The sequence below is a fragment of the Sitophilus oryzae genome, unplaced genomic scaffold (genome assembly GCF_002938485.1).
Source record: "Sitophilus oryzae breed Bouriz unplaced genomic scaffold, Soryzae_2.0 scaffold_1497_pilon_pilon, whole genome shotgun sequence".
Lineage (NCBI taxonomy): Eukaryota > Metazoa > Arthropoda > Insecta > Coleoptera > Curculionidae > Sitophilus > Sitophilus oryzae.
The window spans coordinates 233,258-253,403 of NW_022146166.1; the positions used below are offsets into that span (position 1 = coordinate 233,258).

The window sequence follows — 20,146 nt, forward strand, 5'->3', positions numbered from 1 at the left end:
ACACGTGAAAGTATTGTAGCTAAACGATGAGATATTTACAAATTGTGTTTTAGGTTCGATGAAGGACTGGGTTGAGGGTACAATTTAATAATACTTGAAGATACAGAGGTCCCAAATAAGTGCAATATATCAAAGTTGTATTTTTTTAAATGGAACACCCTCTGTATATTATTTCATTTTTAGTTTCTACGATTAAAATAAAGGTAATTTGATTAAGGTTTATTATACTTAAACCTACTGTTTTGAAATATTTTCTTTCAATTTTGTGAAATTGCAGTAAAAATTTTAAGGCTTCATTTCTCCAAGGGTATCAAAGTTTTTAATACTAAATATTTACTGAAGTTTATTTATTGATCAGTTATTTTGTTGCAATAATAAAAATATATTATATTATATAAATATATATTATATTATATAATAATAAAAATATATTATAACTAGAATAAAAATACGAGACATCAATCATTGTCAGAAAGCATAAAAATTACAAAAGGCCTCAAGCAGGGATGTTGCCTATCTCCTATACTATTCAAAATATACCTGCAACAAACACTAAAAAAACGATGCTTAAGTGTAGAAGAATGGGAATCCCCCCTAATAAATGAGGACACCCTATACACCCTATTTGCGGACGACCAGGATAGTCCCAGTCTACTAAAGCATCGAATCTTGGGAATATATGGCAAAAGTGGAAGCTGATGAGGAGTATAAGAAATGGGGTTGAGGTAAATATCACCAACCGAATGTATGACTGGGGGGCCAAGTTATAAACATGTCTTTGTGAGGATGGCTGTGATGTAAAAAATCAGACTGAAATAATTTAGTCAAATAAATTGCTTAAAATCGAAACGGGCCCATTATAACAAAATATATTAAATTTTAAAATTTATCAAAACTTTAAGGTCCCGTTTTTCGTGCCGGCGAGTGTATTGTTACATTTTTCGTCGGTTCCGTGTGGATAAAAAGTCTAATTTATTTAAACAACATTTATTTTACACTAAGTAACAAAACAATAACGATAAAACACTTAAAGAACTATTTGCAAACTTATTTATAACTATTTATCTAAAAGGAAATTATTTTAGCTTAGCTTTTTTTTCTTCGTCTAGCAATATCTCTACCTCGCCTGAGAACCTTAACGATTACTTTGTAAATGTAGCGAAAAACTTAACTAATACCATATATGTCCTCCTCATGATCCACTTTCTTATCTCTCTAATGATAATGTAAACTTACACAGTTTCTTTTTTTCGCCCGTAGTTCTTGAAGAGCTTCGGAGTACAATTAATACCATCAAAAATAAATCCTCTTCTGGGACCGACGGGCTAACTTTAAAAATGTTTTCGAATCTGCCAGAAAGCACTCTGAATCACCTAACAACTTTAATAAACATGTCGTTCCAAAATGGTGTTTTTCCAAAATGTCTTAAGACGGCAATAATCATTCCTCTGCACAAAGGAGGAGACAAAGATGAAGCTTCTAACTATCGCCCAATTGCACTCCTTCCAACGCTATCTAAGATCATAGAAAGGTTGGTTAAAAGAAGGCTGGTATCTTTTCTGTTTAAGTACGAAATACTTACTGAATATCAATTTGGATTTCTAAGCAACAAGTCCACAAATGACGCTATGTTTTCCCTCCTTAATAAAGTTTACTCCAGCCTAAACAACCATCATTCTACAGCAACAATTTTCTGTGATTTTTCTAAGGCGTTCGATTGTTAATCATAAGATCTTAATTAATAAACTGCAGCACTATGGGTTCAGGGGATCATCTCTCGGATAGTTTAAGTCGTATCTGAGCAACAGAAGTCAACTTGTGAGGGTGGATACCACGTTGTCTTCTAGAAAGCCAATAGAATGTGGAGTACCACAAGGCTCAGTACTAGGCCCTGTTTTGTTTCTTCTTTTTATTAACGACATTGCTAACATAAACATCAGTGGCAAAATATGTCTTTTTGCGGACGACACTAGCTTCACTTGGAGCAACAAGGACATCACGGCACTTCATAGGATTATATCAAATGACTTAATCACCATTAAATCTTGGTGCAATTCGAACCTCCTAAGTTTCAACATTTCTAAAACTAAAGCTTTGTCGTATAAAAACTCGTTGCAGCTTTTTGTACTTAACAACACCACCATTGACGTCGTCAAATCTGTAAAATTCTTAGGGCTTGTTGTGGACAATTCTCTGAAATGGGACATACATATGGAAGCTTTGTCGGAAAAATTGAGCTCTGCCTGTTTGCATTAATGTCTGTTTCTAAGGAGCTTAACTTGTCAGTGGCCAGAACTGTTTATTATGCACTTTTTGAGTCGCACCTCAGGTATGCCCTTCCATTCTGGGGTACGTGTTGTGCGACTCAATTTGACCGCATTTTCAAGCTCCAGAAGAGAACTGTTCGTTATTCACTGGGACTGAACAGCAGAACTCATTGCCGGGACTTTTTTAAAGAATTAAAAATATTGACCCTTGCTTCCTTATTTATATTTGAATCCGTTTGCCTAATACGTAAACATGTATCAGCTTCTCAAGAAAGGCCATCTCGCACTTATCCACTCAGGAACGCGGAGCAAGATCTTTATCTACCTACCCCACGCTCAGAGATAGTTAAAAGTTCAATATTATACAACTCGAAAAAACTGCACAATCACCTGCCATTTGAAATCAAATCCATAACATCATTTTTTTCATTTGGCAAAGCATTGAACTCTTATTTACTAGACAAGGCTTTCTACGCCGTAAATGAATTATATTTTGAAAATCGAATTTGATCTTGTAAACACTGGTCTAATGTTTGCTATTGCTATATTTACTAATGACATCGAAATAAATTTATTTAGAGGTCATTGATATTTTACTATAAACTAGCTAAATATTTTTGAATATTATTTTTATTTTTTTTTGTTCTTTGACATTCTAAACATTTATAAATGTTTATTTTAACAATAAGACTGACTGTATTATCTTTTGTTTGTTTGTTTGTGTACCTTGTTTTTTTCTACTTTGTTTGTTAGTTTACCTTTGTCTACAAATTGAAAAATTTTTTGACAATAAAGGCATTTATTTTATTTATTTATTTATATTTGAATTTAGCGCGGCAATTGCACGCGTCGACAAAATCTGTTTGTTTCTGTCTCTTCTTTGTGCAAGCCTCGGTTTATATATGAGAGAAACAGACAATCTAGATTTTACTCGTATTTTCTTAGCCGCCGTTCTCTGTCTTTCTGGCGTTTTCCGTTGGTTCTCGAATGGGGGCGGGGCCATTATTATTATACAAAAATATTTAATATTTGATTTTTATAAAGTAATTTTATATTCAATATTGTTTATTTTTTGAGTCTGTCGAAAGGCTTACCTTCTGTAACCCAGAAAAAATCCGACAAAAAACGGACAGATCATGGTAAATAATAAAAATTCATCAGCATATCCGTCTGGTTTATCCGACGCGCTTCGGAGGACGATCCAAATTAAGCATTAATATTTAAACGGAGCAATTATTTCGGCGGTCTTTAATTTCTGACTCTTTCCGTGTTTTTATTTTTTTTTGAAGTGGGCCCTTCGTTGTTTTTAATGAGGACCCACGCCCTGGAATACATGCAGATGAGTATGTTTGAAGGCTTAGAAACTCGGAGGGTTTATTCAAATTGGGCGTACATGTTTAATTTTGCGGGTGTTTTGTTACCCCCTTTTTTGGGAGGCGGGTAATTTAGTGAACTGGATTGGCTTATCTTTAATTATTTTTTTAACTCATTTCAGAAATAATTTTTCTTTAATCATTTTAAGGTAAAGGCTGTCCCATTTTGGTTGAAATCATATGGTATCTCCGTTATTAGTGAAGGTAGAAGGGTGCGGTTTGCACAAACCTGTCTCACTTTTTTGTCAAACGGAAGATGCCGTAAACAAAATTTTCATAGCCCTCTTCGTTTCCGAGCTACAGGGTCTTTTTGAAAGTTTTGCAATTTGGGTCACCTCCTGTATCTCTATTATTGTTAAAGCTATCGAGAAGGTGAAAACTGTTTATTGTAGAACTTTTTACGTAGAATACAGTGGCGTAGTCTGTTTTTCTACAAAAAAAATATTTTTGAAAATATGAACTAAAGTTATGTTTTTTTAAATGGATCACCCTGTATATTTATAAATCATATGATCTGTCTTGGCATAAGCTTCTCAAAAATACATATCACTCTATATTTATTTTCACTATTTACTGCAATATTTAAAAGTTTTTATTAAAAGATCATATTTATTAGTAGGCCATGATTGATAATAAAAGAATCTAAAGAATTATTAAAAGTATACTGCTATCTGTCTTTTGTTTTATTTTGGGAGCCGCTAATAAATTCTTTATATATTAGGGAAACTTAAGTCTCTACCGCTATTTGTAAATCTTGGAATACGTGTATACGTAAGACTAATCTATCGTATCGGAAATTTTAGATATTCCTTTAGCTAATTTACGTCAAATATACTTTCAGCAAGATGGGGAACATTCCCCCACATAACTATGGAAATATTAGAATACTGTTAAATTATTATTTTTCAAATCAATGAATTGGAACCAATGAACACATATTGATAGCCTCCTCGATTCCCGGATTTCGTCGTTCTCGATTTCTGATTTTGAGGATTTTCGAAATACGAAATATATCGTGGGCACTACAACAATTTCGAACACCTGAAAAATGCTTTAATAATTCAAGATTTAGATATTTGCAAACCCATCCCGTTATAAAAAAAGAAAAATATATTCACAGTTTCAGTGGTAACAGTTATTTCGAAAGTAAAATATATCAATCCCAGATAAATTTTAATATGTGTATGACTATTTTAGTAAATACCATTTTGATTTTTTGTTATTTATCACGGCCTACTAATAAGAAAATGATATATTTTAAATATTGCAGTAAATAGTAAAAATAAATATAGAGTGATATATATTTTTGAGAAGCTCATAGCAAAACAGATCATATGATTTATAAATATATAGGGTGTTCCGTTTGAAAAAACATAACTTTAGTTCATATTTTCAAAAATATTTTTTTGGTAGAAAAACAGACTACGCCACTGTATTCTACGTAAAAAGTTCTACAATAAGCAGCGTTTTCGCCTTCGGATACCTTAACAATAACAGAGATGCAGGTGTCCCAAACTGCAAAATTTTTTGAAAAGACCCTAGAAAATGAAGAGGCTAAGGAAAATTTTGTTTATCTTCCGTTTGACGCAGTGGACAGGTTTGTGCAAACCGCACCCTTCTATCTTCACTAATAACGGAGATACCCTATGATTTCAACCAAAATGGTACACACTGTACAACAGCAGTTATAATATTTTCTCGTCATTAAATGATAGCGATATCATATTGTCGCGACCTAGCTGGGGGTTGTTTGCTCTAGGATCGCTTATACCAGGTTCTCTCTTTAATTAGCGATGGGAACTATCGAATGAATTAGACTATCGAATGGTTACTGAATGAATGATTTCACCTATCGAATGGTTTTATTCGAATAAAATCATTCATTCATTTGTATACTAAAGCATATGTGACAACCTCGCCGTACAACTAAATGGTTATCGTTGAGCCACGACTATCGAATGCTTTTGATAAATGAAATTTAGTATTTGTTTGATTTTTGTGTGCGTCAGTGCATTAGTAGTTCTTCCAAATTTTTATAACTTCGCCTTATAAATACTGACTTATAAATATTTTTGCGTTTATTAAAATATTTAAAATACTAAAATAGTAGTTTTTTTTAATTGACGATTGTGGGCGTGTGCAGGTGTCAACATTTTTCCGAAAATTCGTGTGATTTTCCGTAGCCCGATCTTTCAATTATTTTATTTTATATGGTATATGGTCTATTTTTTAATGGGAAATTTTGAGAAGTAGCAATTTTTAAGAGAGATGAGATGAACTTAGAATTAATTTTAAAAATACATATGTATTATATGTGTATATATGTGTATTTTAGATGTTTTAATAATATGAATTAGTTGAACTTAATAATTATATTTAAGTAATGTGGTTAAGTAAATGGTTATCGAACTCAAACTATGGGGTGAGAAAATTAAATTGAAAGTTTTACACGTGCCAATTAAAAAAAAAGTTAACGATGTTTGTATTTTGTTTATGCTAATTCTCTTACATGTAGTTTTTTGCTCGGTTTTTTTGCGAAGAAATATTTCATTTATTTTTTAAAGTAAATGCCAGTAAAAGTAAATATTATTTTTAAATAGTAATATAAAGTACCTAATATAAATAATTTGGATTTCTAATTTTTTATTTATATTTTCCTTCCATTACACTGCATGCTTAGTAAATTAATAAATGTTTATATTTCATGATTTTAAAGTTTGTTGTTAATATAACAAATTAGTTCTGTAATTATTATTATTTCATAAACCAACATTGCCAAAACATTTAAAGACTATATTATTTTTAAATAGGATCTAATATAAATCATTTTGACATCTAATTTGTTGTTTATATTTTGCTACTACGTAAAAAAAATGTTTATATTAAATTATTTCAAATTTTGTTGTTAATAGGTATAACAAATTATTAGTGTTATTATTTTTTTTTATTAAACCAGTCTTTGCTTAAAAACATTAAAAATCATTTTCCTACATCCAAAATAAGTATTATTGCAGTGTAACAACAGAATATTAATAAAAAAAATGCAAAATATATAGACATACTATCCCTAACTAACTAAAGCCAAACAATAATATTCTTTGTAATATCAACTAATACCAATATATGGCAACAGCGCCCTTCATAATGTATTTTCTGTGTAAATACTAGCTCCTCAATAAAAAAAAATTAAGTGTGCTTATCTTTATATGACTCCGCAAAAAATCAAAGATGCCAGCTTCTTTCATAGCATTGCCACCGACCGCTGTCGGGTTTCCCGGAAAGAAACCTACGTCGCCGGGCGACAACTAAAATCCAGTTAATATTTTATTATAATCGATCCTAACGAATAAATGAATTTCATAAATGAATGAATTTTATAAATGAATGGTTTTTGCTGCCGAATTACTAGAATACAATATTTCAAGGCAGATGACGCATCTATTCGATAATTTTTATTCGAATAGTTTTCAACGAATGTTTTTTTACTAGCTATCGAATTATTCGAATGAATTGCAACTATCGAATATTTCGATAGTATTCATTCGATAGTTCCCACAACTACTTTTAATCAAAACAACCATTAGGGAAAATACATGCATATTTAGCATAAGATATACAATGGTTTGGATATTGAGATATACAATGGTCGATGGACAGATGACATTAAGAGGGTGGCTGGAAACTGGATTCAAGTGGCACAAAATAGAAGGAAATGGCTAGAGTTAAGGGAGGCTTTTGTTCAGCAGTGGACGGTATAAGCTAAATGATGATGATGATGATGATACAATGGATTTAAACAACAATTATTGGAAATGCCAAGACTTGCTAAGAGTATGTTGAGAGGAGTACGTACAACAGCATCTTCCTTAGCTGACGGGCTGACTTCTGTCTTCTCAATTAACTTTACTAACTCTGACTACTGACGACTGTACTAACTACTACAGACTAATCTACTGTAATGCAACTCTCTGACGCGGCTAACTGAACCCCAACTCTCTTCAGCATACTCTTTTTATATTTCCTATCCCATTGGTCATTGCTGGTTACTGGTTACATCGCTAATTACCTTCACCCGGCTATGACCATGAGGAAATCGAACTTGATGTTATCTGCCTACCGCATTCAAAAATCTCATTGCTTTGTTGCCCCTTTACCTTTTGGTTGTAGATTTTTCCATCTACATCGAGTTCTATTGTGAGCTGCTTCTTCCCACTCATTCTGCATATTAATTTCCTTTAAGTTTTCGTGGAAAATGCCTTTTTCTTCTTTACCTTTTGAGTTGTCCACCCGGCCTCCTCTTAATGTCTACAAGATTTTGGTATGCGGTTTTCTTGCATTCTGCATACGTGACCAGTCCATCTTAAGCGGGATTTTGTAATCATGACTTCAATACTCTTGCAGTTAGCTTTTTCAAGAACTGATACATTTGGGACATGATGGAACCATTTGATTCCTGGTTGTTCAACTCTTCTTCAAGAGTTGTCTCTGTTGCAACTTGTTTAATGCGTCATGCGTCGGCGGCACGGCACTCAGCTTTCGCTTCCATATAACATGGTGATCAAGTCATGATTGTAGAAAACCCTGTCTTTTAATTTCCAGAATGCTCTTGAGGCGCTGCTAATCCTGTGCTGAATTTCAAAGTCGATATTGGCCTTTTCCGAAATCAAACTGCCGAGGTAATTGAATTCCGCGACATATTCCAATAGTTCTTCTCCGATTTTTATAGCATTACTGTGGTCTTCTGGCTTAAGTGCCAAAGCCTCGTATGCCTAGGTATATGTGTTCAACATTTCTTGCAATTGCTGTAAAGTATTTGCAACTAGAGCAATCTACGATAGACAATCTGTAGAACATAGTATTCTAAGAAGAAAAATAGAGAATATAGTTTAAATTTAAATATAAATTATTATTGTTTTTCATCTGAAAAAAAAACGAAAAGAAAAACTTTTAAATCGGCCTCTTTAACTCTCAGAAAATAAAACGGCAGGCCGATTGCTCCATTTTCCACTTCCCTTTTACTTCCTCGTTTAAGGGATCATTTTTCAGCGTGCGTGCCTCCGGAATTCCTTACATATTTTATGGAAATTCCTTTGCTATTTTGCCCAGGCTCGTCGGGAGAAATAGCAGGCATAAAAGACATATTTCGTTTGTGGATTTAAGAAATACAAAATGTAACGCCCGTATCGCTTCGTCTGATGCGATAAAACTGTTAACATTTGGATAATAACCGTTGGAAAAATAACGTTTACTTTATTTTACAGCTTTTATTTCTTCTTTTTTTTATTGTTTCTACATGTTTCTTTTCTTAAAAAAAAGCCTGATGGGTATTTTGTCACTGAAACATAAAAAAGGTATTTTTTTATAAAATGACACGGCATTAAGCCCTATATTCACTATGCGGTAATACGTCGATTTGACGCGTTCCTCCATGCACGCATAGTGAGTATTAGAGGTGGGCAAAATTCATCTGAACGAGTATTAAAAATGAATCGTGAGATTCGATTCACTGCTTTGAATACGGTTCGTTCAATTGAATCGTGGCCAGCACGGATCCATAAAATTTAAACGAACGAGTTGTAAAAAAGAGTCGTGAGAATTGAATCGGATCACAATGCGATCGTTCGTTTCCACGGCTCGTTCGTTCAAAGGGTCCGGTCGTGAGAATTGATTCATTACTTACAATACGGTTTGTTCAAACGAATCGTGGCCAGCACGAATCCATTAAATTTGAATGATGAGCCGTAAAAAGGAGTCGTAAGAATTGAATCGGATCACAATGCGATTGTTCGTTTCTACGGCGCGGCGGTATGGGCATAAAATGCAAACGATAAGAAAGTTATATACATGAAGAAATCTTATTTATACTGTGCTTAGTACGGGAGTATCTGTAATGCATTTCATTTTCACGTTATTATTTTTGTTAAAATAATATTTACCAACTACCCAAGTAGCATCTATCTGACTTCGAACTAAATCTGACCTGAAGCGACGTCAGACTTTGTGCAAATTTAGGTCGGGTGCTCGTGATACGACCTGTGACGTCGCTTTCCTATTAAAAGCGACGTCGTTGGATCCGAGTCGGCAAATCCAACGATATGTCGACGTACAAAATAACAACGTACCATTTTTATTAATTTCCCAACGTCGTTCCCACGTTGGCTTGCACGACGTACATATACTTACACTAGCCCGACGTCTACCCGTTGTCCGAATAGGATACGTCTCACTGATAATCCCTAAAGTAACGTCCAATTATATTTTGTTGTATTTTATGTTCATATTTATAACCTAATTTACGTATCTCTATTTATGTCCCTAAATACAACCCATTAAGTAGCATTTGCGACCTAAGGGTGCAGCCACACTATCCTAAAAAGGGCGTATCGGCGTAACGGCGTAACGACCTTGAATCGATTTCCAGTAATTCTATTGGCTGAAATTTTTCACAGATGAATTTGACAGATAAAATTTCTGACAGATGAATGTTTCAGCCAATAGAATTACTGGAGATCTATTCAAGGTCATTACGCCGTTACGCCGATACCCCGTTTTTAGGATAGTGTGGCTGCACCTTAATGAACATCATAAACATAACCTAATAAAAAGTTTTTGTAAACAAACTTAATTTTTTTATTATGCCTAAAAAAACACTAAAAAGGCATTTAGACATTCATCTACATTTTACAGAAAGAGGTCGAGGCTTTTGCAAAATAATAATAGTAGTAGTGATGTCTTGCCTCCACCCGTAAATGCTTTTTATCCGGAAGAGATGCTGCATTACACTGGTGCATCTTAATTTCATTTTTTGGCTTAGGATACCAGCAGACCCCATCCTCCTCCGACATGTAAGGTTAAGCTTAAAAAGTGGCTGCCCATTTTTTTAACGAGAAAACAAAAACTAAAATATAGTTGCACAAATCCACAAATCACTGATACGCAAAATGCAAAGTGAGGTTACGTGGCGTACGTTGGAATTATATACGTCATAATACGATTGCCGGTCGTCCGGTTTGATGACTTCAGTCGTGTGAGACGACTAATGTTGGAGACCCGGTTGGAATTGGTATATTGGTAGTTCATATTAAGTCGGACACAGAAATCCGCCATTCATAACAGGCGTATCCGATTATCAGCCATTTTAAAATCGTTTTTTGTTTTTAAAATTTATATTCACATTTCGATTTCTAGATAAGAATTTGGGGGGAACCACAGTACAGTTTTATGATTAAACCAGCTAGAAAATTAAAAAAATATTTTGCGAATTACTTTTTATAGATATTTTTATTTCATAAATCTACCTAATTTTGAAGGCGCTCGTTGTTTTCCGGAGTATTTTAATCAGATATATCAAGAAAGTGACTTCCGTTGACAACACTGATGTCTGGATTAATTATTCAGAATTATTATAATATGAAATTAGATAGGCACTTATAGTTATATTCGAGGAGTGATTATGAATCCATTTGTAATTAGGTAGTTTGGTTAGGTTTTTATGTATTCTTGGTAGCGAATATGAAACCAAACGTAACGTAAGTGCTTAGCGACGAATTTTAAGTGACTAAAATCCAACGTAATATGACGTTGGTAATTGGTAGAATTACATTCCCTATTAGGTCAGATACCGACGTCGAGGCGACCCGAATCTGTATTCCCCATTTAGGTGCAAATAAGGGTAGTCAGGCGGTCGAACCGACGTTGGTACCCGACGTCGGGTTTATTGAACGCGACGTATACCCGACGTTAGATAACGTCCAAATGCTACTTGGGTATAAACCATTAAATATCGGACTAAAAGACGAAATCGTATTTTTATGCAATTCCAAATAAAAATATTATTGGCCTCTGCTCAATATGATAAAAAAAACGTCGTTAGCGGTGGTTATGAAATAAAGATTGCTGTCATTTTACAATTATTTGGGGAATATCATCGATGTTCATATCCAAGCCAATTGGACGCCATTTTTTTCGATTATACGGTATTATAAACTATTTATTATTTGATTATTATATCGGAATTAAAATATACTAAAAATATCAATTATTGGTATTAAGAAGTCTTTAATAAATAGTATATATGAATTGGATTGATAATTTAATATTATTGGTAAAATAATCAATCCAATTACGCCAGTGCCATAAAGTATTGAAAAACAAAGGAAAGGACTGTATATTTCTTTTTCTGGCTCTTTAAGTAATCGTCCGACCAAATTATCGCCGGTAGTGCCTGTTACGATTCTTGTTTTTATGAAACCTAACCTGGACCGAACAAATCGTAGGAGTCGATTCAATATGAGAAATTACAATTACGATTCACTAAAAGAATCGTTATGCCCATCACTAGTGAGTATGATGCGGTTCATCATTATTTTTTAGCATCTATTAAAAGATATTAAAACCTGTTGTATGTTCTGGTTAAACTGACATTATCATTGAATTAATAGTTAATGACAGTTACCCAATGAGGTACTAACAAAAAACTTAAAATGTGTGTACCTATAGAAAATATGTTTCCTAAGATTTAATGTTATGCGGTATTTGAAAGATCAAAGAAGCCATAGCTATACGTTACTAACATATGAAAATGCCTACATTCGAAAAAACGTTCAAAAAAATATCAAACTTCAAAGAGAGCCTTTTCGATACTTTGGGTCACTACGTATATTTGTTAGAAAATTAAAATAGGTAATTACATATATTAATTATATAAAAAAAAAATTTTTTTCTTTCCTAGATATTAATTTGTGTTTACCAATTTTGTATACTTAATTATTGGTCAATTTGTTAAACAAAAACAGGAAATAGAAAAAAATACTGCACTAATAACAGGCAATCAGTTCAAATTGTTAAGTCCAGTCGTCCTTGTACTTAACAGACTATGAAGAATGCACATTTTAATTTGAATTCGTGCAAAAATATTTCACGGTCTCATTCTCATCGAAGAAAATACACTAGTTGATTTTTATTTCACTTGTTCTTAAATTCCTTCACGTAACTTAACGGTTAGAATTTTAGAATTAGAATTCTAAAATTCTAAATTCTAACTTAACGGTTTAGGTGTTTATTATTATTATATAAGATTATAACCAAATGAACTTTTAGTTACGTCATCGAGGACGCGATTATTAAATTTATTGTAGCCATCCATGGACATATTCGACGCCAGGCTGGCTAGCTGGAATTTAAATTTCCCGCTGGCGATTAAGGTGGTAGCTCTGCTGTAAAAAATACCTAGTTACCATATTTATTTTCTAACATTCTGATTCCTCGGCGAAGATTTGCCAGGTTGGATTTATATGACGAAGTTTTGGTTTAAGAGAGAGAGAATTGTCTTGTGATAGTTTAAGCTGAAAATTATTTACTAGCAGAGCAGGCCTTAAAAATGTATTATTTTTCCATATTTTCACAAAATAATATAATTTTACAAAAGATAGATAGAGCTATTGGATAATTATTACCACGGGTTTTATTTATTTTTATGCCAATGCCCCTATTATGTAGAGCCTCATCAAAGATATATCCCGAATATACAGGGTGCTACAAATTCGGGGTACGAGCATTAGTATCTCGGTAACCGTAATAGATACGAACATGATTAAATTGGAGCAAAGTTGCGCTTTAGTATGTTCACCGAGATGCCATCAAAAAGGTTTTAAAATTTTCAAAAATTGCTGAGTTTTTTCTCTTACAGAGTTTGTTCTGCTTACAGCGTGTTTTCTTTGCTTTGGTGGCTTCCAGCTTACAGCGAGTTTTCATTGCTAGAGCTATAACTATAGCAATTGTCTCGGCGGCACGGTAATTTGGCCAATTTGATAAACTAAAGTAATCTAATTCGTATTAAAAAAAAACATTTTAAAACCTATGACGTCATTTTTTTCCCTAAACAAAAAAGATGCATGAAATTCCGGATAATTTACTAGCTCATCTGACAAGCATGAGCATGATATAAAAATCAAATAACAACATTTTTAAGAATATTTTTTATGTGAAACGTGTTTTTCCGCATCAGATTTTAGTCAAAGAATCCAAGAAGTTCATTTTAAGGTAACATAAACTTCATTTTCTAAAAAAAATTGTGTGTCAGACCGTAGCCTTGACAAATAACGATGACGTAACGTTGAACGATCGCTAAACAGTCTTTATATGCCGATTTTATACCTAAAACCTAAAACCTTTTTGTATTCAAAAAGTTAGAAATTTAAGAGTCTGAAACCAAATTTCCAAGTATTCAAATTTATCGAAGATACAAATAATAACTTACCGAACTCTGGCAAACAATTTATTTGTACTTTGGAACTGCTGAGAAGGCTGCATTATATTGTTTGCCATCCGAAAACAGAGATAATTATTGCGGCTTATACAACTTAATTATAATAGCAATTAATACTCTTTTTGGTTTGCCAAATTGCGCAATGGAAAGTATATACGGACCTATATTTGTTTATAAAAGTAATACTTAATAATTTTTGTTTAATTTAAGCAGGCAGTATTTAAATATATGGTTTTATAAGTGATTAGGTGAGATTGTTTTGTTGATAACAGATAAAATTATAATAATATATATTATTTGTTTTAATATAAGTATTATCATCTTGTATAGAAATCTATACTAATATATAAAATCCTTAAGTGACTGACTCACTGAATAATCACGATCCTGCTCAAACCACTCAACGTATGAAGCTCAATTTTGGCATACAGGTTGATTCTAGAGTGTAGAGGTTCGATAAGAAGGAATTTTTCGAAATTCCAGTTCCAAGGGGGTGAAACCACCCCTCAAATATTACAATATTTTTTATTCAAAAAACGGTCAAGTTTCCAAAAAAACGCTTAAACACGTATATTTTATTTTGTTTTTTACATATTTTCAGATTTTTTAAAAATGTATACGGGGTGTTTCGAAAAATCTGGTCATTGATTAATCACGATCCTGCTTAAAGCGCTTGACGTAAAAAGCTGATTTTTGGAAAACGGGTTGACTTTAGGGTGTAGAGGTTCGATAAAAAGGGGTTTTTTGAAACTCGAATTTTAAGGGGGTGAAACCACCCCTCAAATATTAGAATATTTTTTATTTAAAAACCGGTGAGTTTTTCGGAAAAACTCTTAAACACGTTAATTTTACTTTGTTGTTTTACATATTTTAAGATTTTTTAAAAATTTATACAGAATGTTTCATAAAATACGACCATTGAGTAATCACGATTCTGCTTAAACTGTTTGACTTTTAAAGCTGATTTTTGGCAAACAGATTGACTGTGGTGTGTAGAGGTTCGATAAGGAGGGGTTTCTCGAATCTCAAATTCCAAGAGGGTGAAAACTGATGGTGAAAAATTCATTTTTTTTGCATATTTTGAAATTTTTTAAAAAATCATACAGGGTGTTCTAAAAAGTTGGATAATTGATTAACCACGATTCTGCTAAACTGCTTGACGTAAAAAGCTTATTTTTGACGAACGGATTTTTCGAAAGGCAAATTCCAACGAGATGAAACTACCCCTCAAATATTACCAAGTTATATAATAATATCGCCATATTTTTTTTCTCATGCTGACATAAATGTGAGAAAATTTTATCCAGTTTGTATGTTAATGGAAATTCTTGCTTTGCTTTATCATCACCATTACAAATGATTAATTCGACGCGAACGAAGTCGCGGGTACATGCTAGTATCATCTATGTATATAAAAATAAATAAATTAAGGTCAATACATTCAGTTTTAAGACACTCTGTATACCTAGGCTTGGTGCTGCCACCATCGGAGCCCTTTCTTAAAGAATCTTTATGTTCTTTAATTCGAACATTTAATTTTTAACATTTTTTTTTTCTTTTTATTTTAAATTATTTTATTTTTTTCTGACGTTATTTTTTATCTCTTTCCAGGTGAAGATCCGTTACATAGACCCACATCCAAAATAAGCTGGAGTCCCGAACGATCAAAACCCAGCTGCAATGTCCACAATTCGCAGCTCAAATTCTCCAACTCCGACAACAACCCCACTTCGTCTCAGCCGACGACAACACAGAAAGTCAATCCTATCGATGCTTAGAGATAAGACCAGAAAAGTCCATCATTTTAGCCAGAAGATACTCGAAAAGTCACACCTATCAAAGTCCAGACGAAGACTGCCTTGAGTATCCAGAAGGATACATTCACGAGCACTACAGTCCTGTTTTAGCCCGAAAAAATAAACCTTTTTGGAAATCAAAATCAGTGGACTGTCATAAAGTTGAAGATAACATTTTGGCGAAAAGAGATAACTGTAAGTCATCCCCAGACGTTCACGAAGACCCAAAGTTCTCGGTGAACAAATTTCTGAAGAAGTTAGACAATAAAACCAGTAAGGTACTCTCAAAATACACGAAACAGAAAAAGAACAACGAGTCTAGTCTAAATTCGAATGAGATTGATAAGAATAAAATCTTATCTCCTTACAATACTGATAATACAGGCAGTCTAACCACTTCGAGTAGTGAATTAGTGCTGAGACGACCTGTCCCAAACTACGATGTAAACAAAAACGAGATCATAGTATATCAGAAGCCTAAAGAGGTAGAACGTCGTGCCAAAACCAAGTACAGTCCATCTCCGGAACGGGTTATTACTGAGACTGTACCTCCAAAACCTCCAAACGATTTAGTGCCGTCTAGTGATTCTAGTGAACCAAAAGACAGATCGAACATGTATCGGTTCAGTTTAAGACTGAAGGAGCGCTTGGTGATATGTGTGAGCATAGTGGCGGTGTTGTTCACGTTCATGTTGGTGATGGACATCCAGATGGACTTGGGACTGTCCAAGAGACACTTGGTGCCTTCACACGGGAAAATTAAGTACGTGGTGAAGGAGGATGGACCCGGGTCTGCGTATAATAGTTTTAAGAATAGGCTGCTGCAAAAAACTAACAGGTAATGAACAAATTGTTTGTATTTATTCGGGAACTATCAAATAATATATTTATACAAGGTGTCAAAAAATAGTGTATTTAACTTTGGAGGGTGATTCTACAGATAAAAATAACACAAAAATTTCCTAAGAACACATGCCCTAACATGCTTCCCGAAGAAGTTACAGCCGCTGAAAGGGCAATTAAAAATAATATACAGGGTGGTCCGAACTGTATTCCGGAAACTACGGAAGCATATTCTGCAGATAAAAATAAGTAAAAAATTTCGTATAAACGTATGTCCTAAAATGCTTAGTTTCGGAGATACAGGGTGTAGAAGTTTCATTTTTATTTCGACTTTTTCCAAATAATTTATGAAATAACGTCAATATTTAGATGAAAATTGGTGTCTGGGAGTTTTTTGACATGACAAATTTGATTTTGATGACTTCTATTTGTAAGAGGCGCCACCTACATGTGTTTTAACTGTTTTTAAGAGTATTAACTTTTCGTCCGTACCTGTATAAAACTACAGGGTGAAAAAGTATACATTTCCGTGGTTTTTTACGCAAAAAATCTCTCTTGGTAAAAATGGCTACGAACAACCGTTCTCGAGATATTTAGAATGGAAATAGTCAATACATGTCATTATTGACAAAAAATAAACATGTTGAGTAGATAGTTATTTGAAGTCTTAAAATTCAATCAATAAAATTAATATCGTATCATCGTATCGTCGGACAACGGATGCATGAAAATTAAGCTTTACTCGTAGTGATTTTTACCAAGAGATCTTTTTTACGTAAAAAATGTCGTAAAAACATCGTATTTTTTCACTCAGTAGATTTATACAGGTACGGACGAAAATTTATTCTTCAAACCAGTTAAAAATATGTAGGTGGCGCCCCCTACAAGTAGGAGTCATATTACAATGTAGATACAGTAATTTCAAAAACTGAAATAAAACGCTAGGACTTTTTTACGTAAAAAAGGTGCACTTTATTTTGTTTGGAGAGGTAAACGGTTTTCAAGATAATTGCTTTTAAAGATTACGATGTATCGATTTTAGTATTAGTGAAATGATAAAATGTAAAGAAATTTTAAATAAATTATCTCCTGATTTCGCTAATGCTAAAATCGATGCATAGGAAACTTTAAACGCAGATATCTTGAAAACCGTTGACTGTTTCGAACTAAACGAAGAGCACTTTTTTGCTTAAGTTAGAATCACTATTTTTTGACACCCTGTAGAGAAAATACCGAATTGAAATGTAAGGGTATATTCCGTTTCTTACCTTGGTTATGGTCTTATGTTCCGTTTCTATCGGTTTCCTGAAAGTTTTCTTATTACGGAACACAGTTCCTAAAAAATTCGGTTATAACTGTCACCAAACTAACCAGCGCGAGAAGGCTGGTTTTTCTGGTTTTGTTTGTCAATCAATGTCATTTATGTGACAGAAATCAAGCAAATATTGGAAGTTCGAGTGAAATTCTCATTTAATTTCTAAAATTTGTAACAATATTTTATATTTACATCCAAAAGCAATGGAGGTAGGCAGTAAAGGTAAATAAATTTCATTGGCTCTGGTGCACAATAGGTCCCCACGCATTTAACACTTTTTTGGGATTTTTTTGCAAGATTATCTTAAACTGAATATTTTCAAGCATAAAAATTGTTGGATGAATGTGTTTTATCTTTAAAAAGCGGCAAAAAAACGTATTTTAGGTACAGGCGACGGACAGTAAATATGTTAAATTTTCTACACGGATTCAGTAAAAACATCACATATTAGTACTTTATTACCTTATATAGACGTGGAATGATCTAATTTAAGCACAAAAACGTAACGAATCTTCTTTGTAAGCATAAAACTTAAGAAAATATATTTATTTACATCAGCTCAAGCTAGCAATTTTATGACTTTTTCGATTGACAGTTAATCGATCATCGGTATGTCATCTATGGCCTTCGCATAGAATTTGCGACGTTGTCAATAAAATTACTTTATATGATTTTCTTCTGAAATAAAGTTGTTGTGGAGGGACTTAAAACGGTAAGTTATCACTTTAGTGCAACAAAAATTGAACTGTCTAGTAGCTTATTCGTTAGTGTGGATTATTTTAAAGCAATTTCTGAAATAAAATTTGCGGATTTTTCAGGTTCTACGAAAATATAAGTTTTTTTAATATATACTGTTTTTCGACGCGTAATCAATGAAGTTTTGTCATTAGGCTCAATTAGGTTAGCCTGGTTATTTGGAAGGTGGTAATGCATTGGTTAGCCTGGTTATTTGGAGGGTGTTAATGCAATGGTTAGCCTGGTTATTTGGAGGGTGGTAATGCATTGGTTAGCCTGGTTATTTGGAGGGTGTTAATGCATTGGTTAGCCTGGTTATTTGGGGGTGTTAATGCATTGGTTAGCCTGGTTATTTGGAGGGTGGTAATGCATTGGTTAGCATGGTTATTTGGAGGGTGTTAATGCATTGGTTAGCCTGGTTATTTGGGGGTGTTAATGCATTGGTTAGGTTAGGTTAGATAGGCTGGTTATTTGGAGGGTGGTAATGCATTGGTTAGCCTGATTATTTGGAGGGTGTTAATGCATTGGTTAGCCTGGTGATTTGGAGGGTGTTAATGCATGGTTAGCCTGGTTATTTGGGGGTGTTAATGCATTGGTTAGGTTAGGTTAGGTTAGATATTCTGGTTATTTGGAGGGTGGTAATGCATTGGTTAGTCTGGTTATTTGGAGGGTGTTAATGCATTGGTTAGCCTGGTTATTTGGGGGTGTTAATGCATTGGTTAGGTTAGGTTGGTGGGGAGTGTTTGGAAGTACGCAGATCACATCCATTTCGGAATCTTACTGAACAAATCCGGGAAAAATATATTTTTAAACAATTGTGCTAAATACTGTGTAATGATTTTATTGTCAATTTATTTTTATAGTGTTTTTGTTTTGCCTCGTTTATTATATTTTTAATTTTTCGTGTTCTTAAAGTGCGTACTAAATGTAAAAAAAACGAATATAAAGTAGAACGTTTTCGTCGATTTTACACAGGGTGAGTATGGCAACACTGTGCATAACCTTGTATTTTACTGTCTTTATGAAGGTTATAATAGGGAGTTTTCGCATTGAAATGTAGTGAAAATTTGGAATTTTCAATTATTTTTTTTCGTAGAAAAAGTGGTTCATCCAACAATTTTTTTCTTTTAAACCATTCCATTAACTATGGGATCCACATTAAAAATTAAAAAAAACACGATTTCGTGGGGACCTGTTCTGCACAAGACCCAATTTCATTAACTAAATAGAAAGGCTTTTTAGGACCACTTAAACTTATAATGCAGCCATTGTTTCTTAAAGTCAGGAACATTTGAAGAAACGTGACAAGTAATCGTGAATGTTTTGTAAGCTATAAAAATATAAATATTGATTAGATTTGTTTATTTATTATTGATCTGTTTTAATATTGGACCTGCAAATCTTCACTTGAGCTGTCTAAAGAATTTAACATTTTATTAATAAAGTACTTTTCAATATTAAACTCCATTGAAAAGAAGAAGCAAACGTAAAAGCAGAGAATAGGTACATTAAAAATGCATAAAAGATAAATTTTATAATAGAGGTATTCA

General features: G+C 33.3%; 1 protein-coding gene across 1 annotated transcript in view; it reads left to right on the forward strand.

Moving 5' to 3' along the window:
- Positions 1-20,146, forward strand: part of LOC115877688 (extracellular serine/threonine protein CG31145) — a 418,713-nt gene that overhangs the window by 178,451 nt on the left and 220,116 nt on the right. Inside the window, exon 2 of the mRNA XM_030893955.1 lies at positions 15,519-16,541. Coding sequence (XP_030749815.1) covers positions 16,318-16,541 — 224 coding nt within the window. The 5' untranslated portion in view covers positions 15,519-16,317. The remainder of the gene's footprint in view (positions 1-15,518; positions 16,542-20,146) is intronic.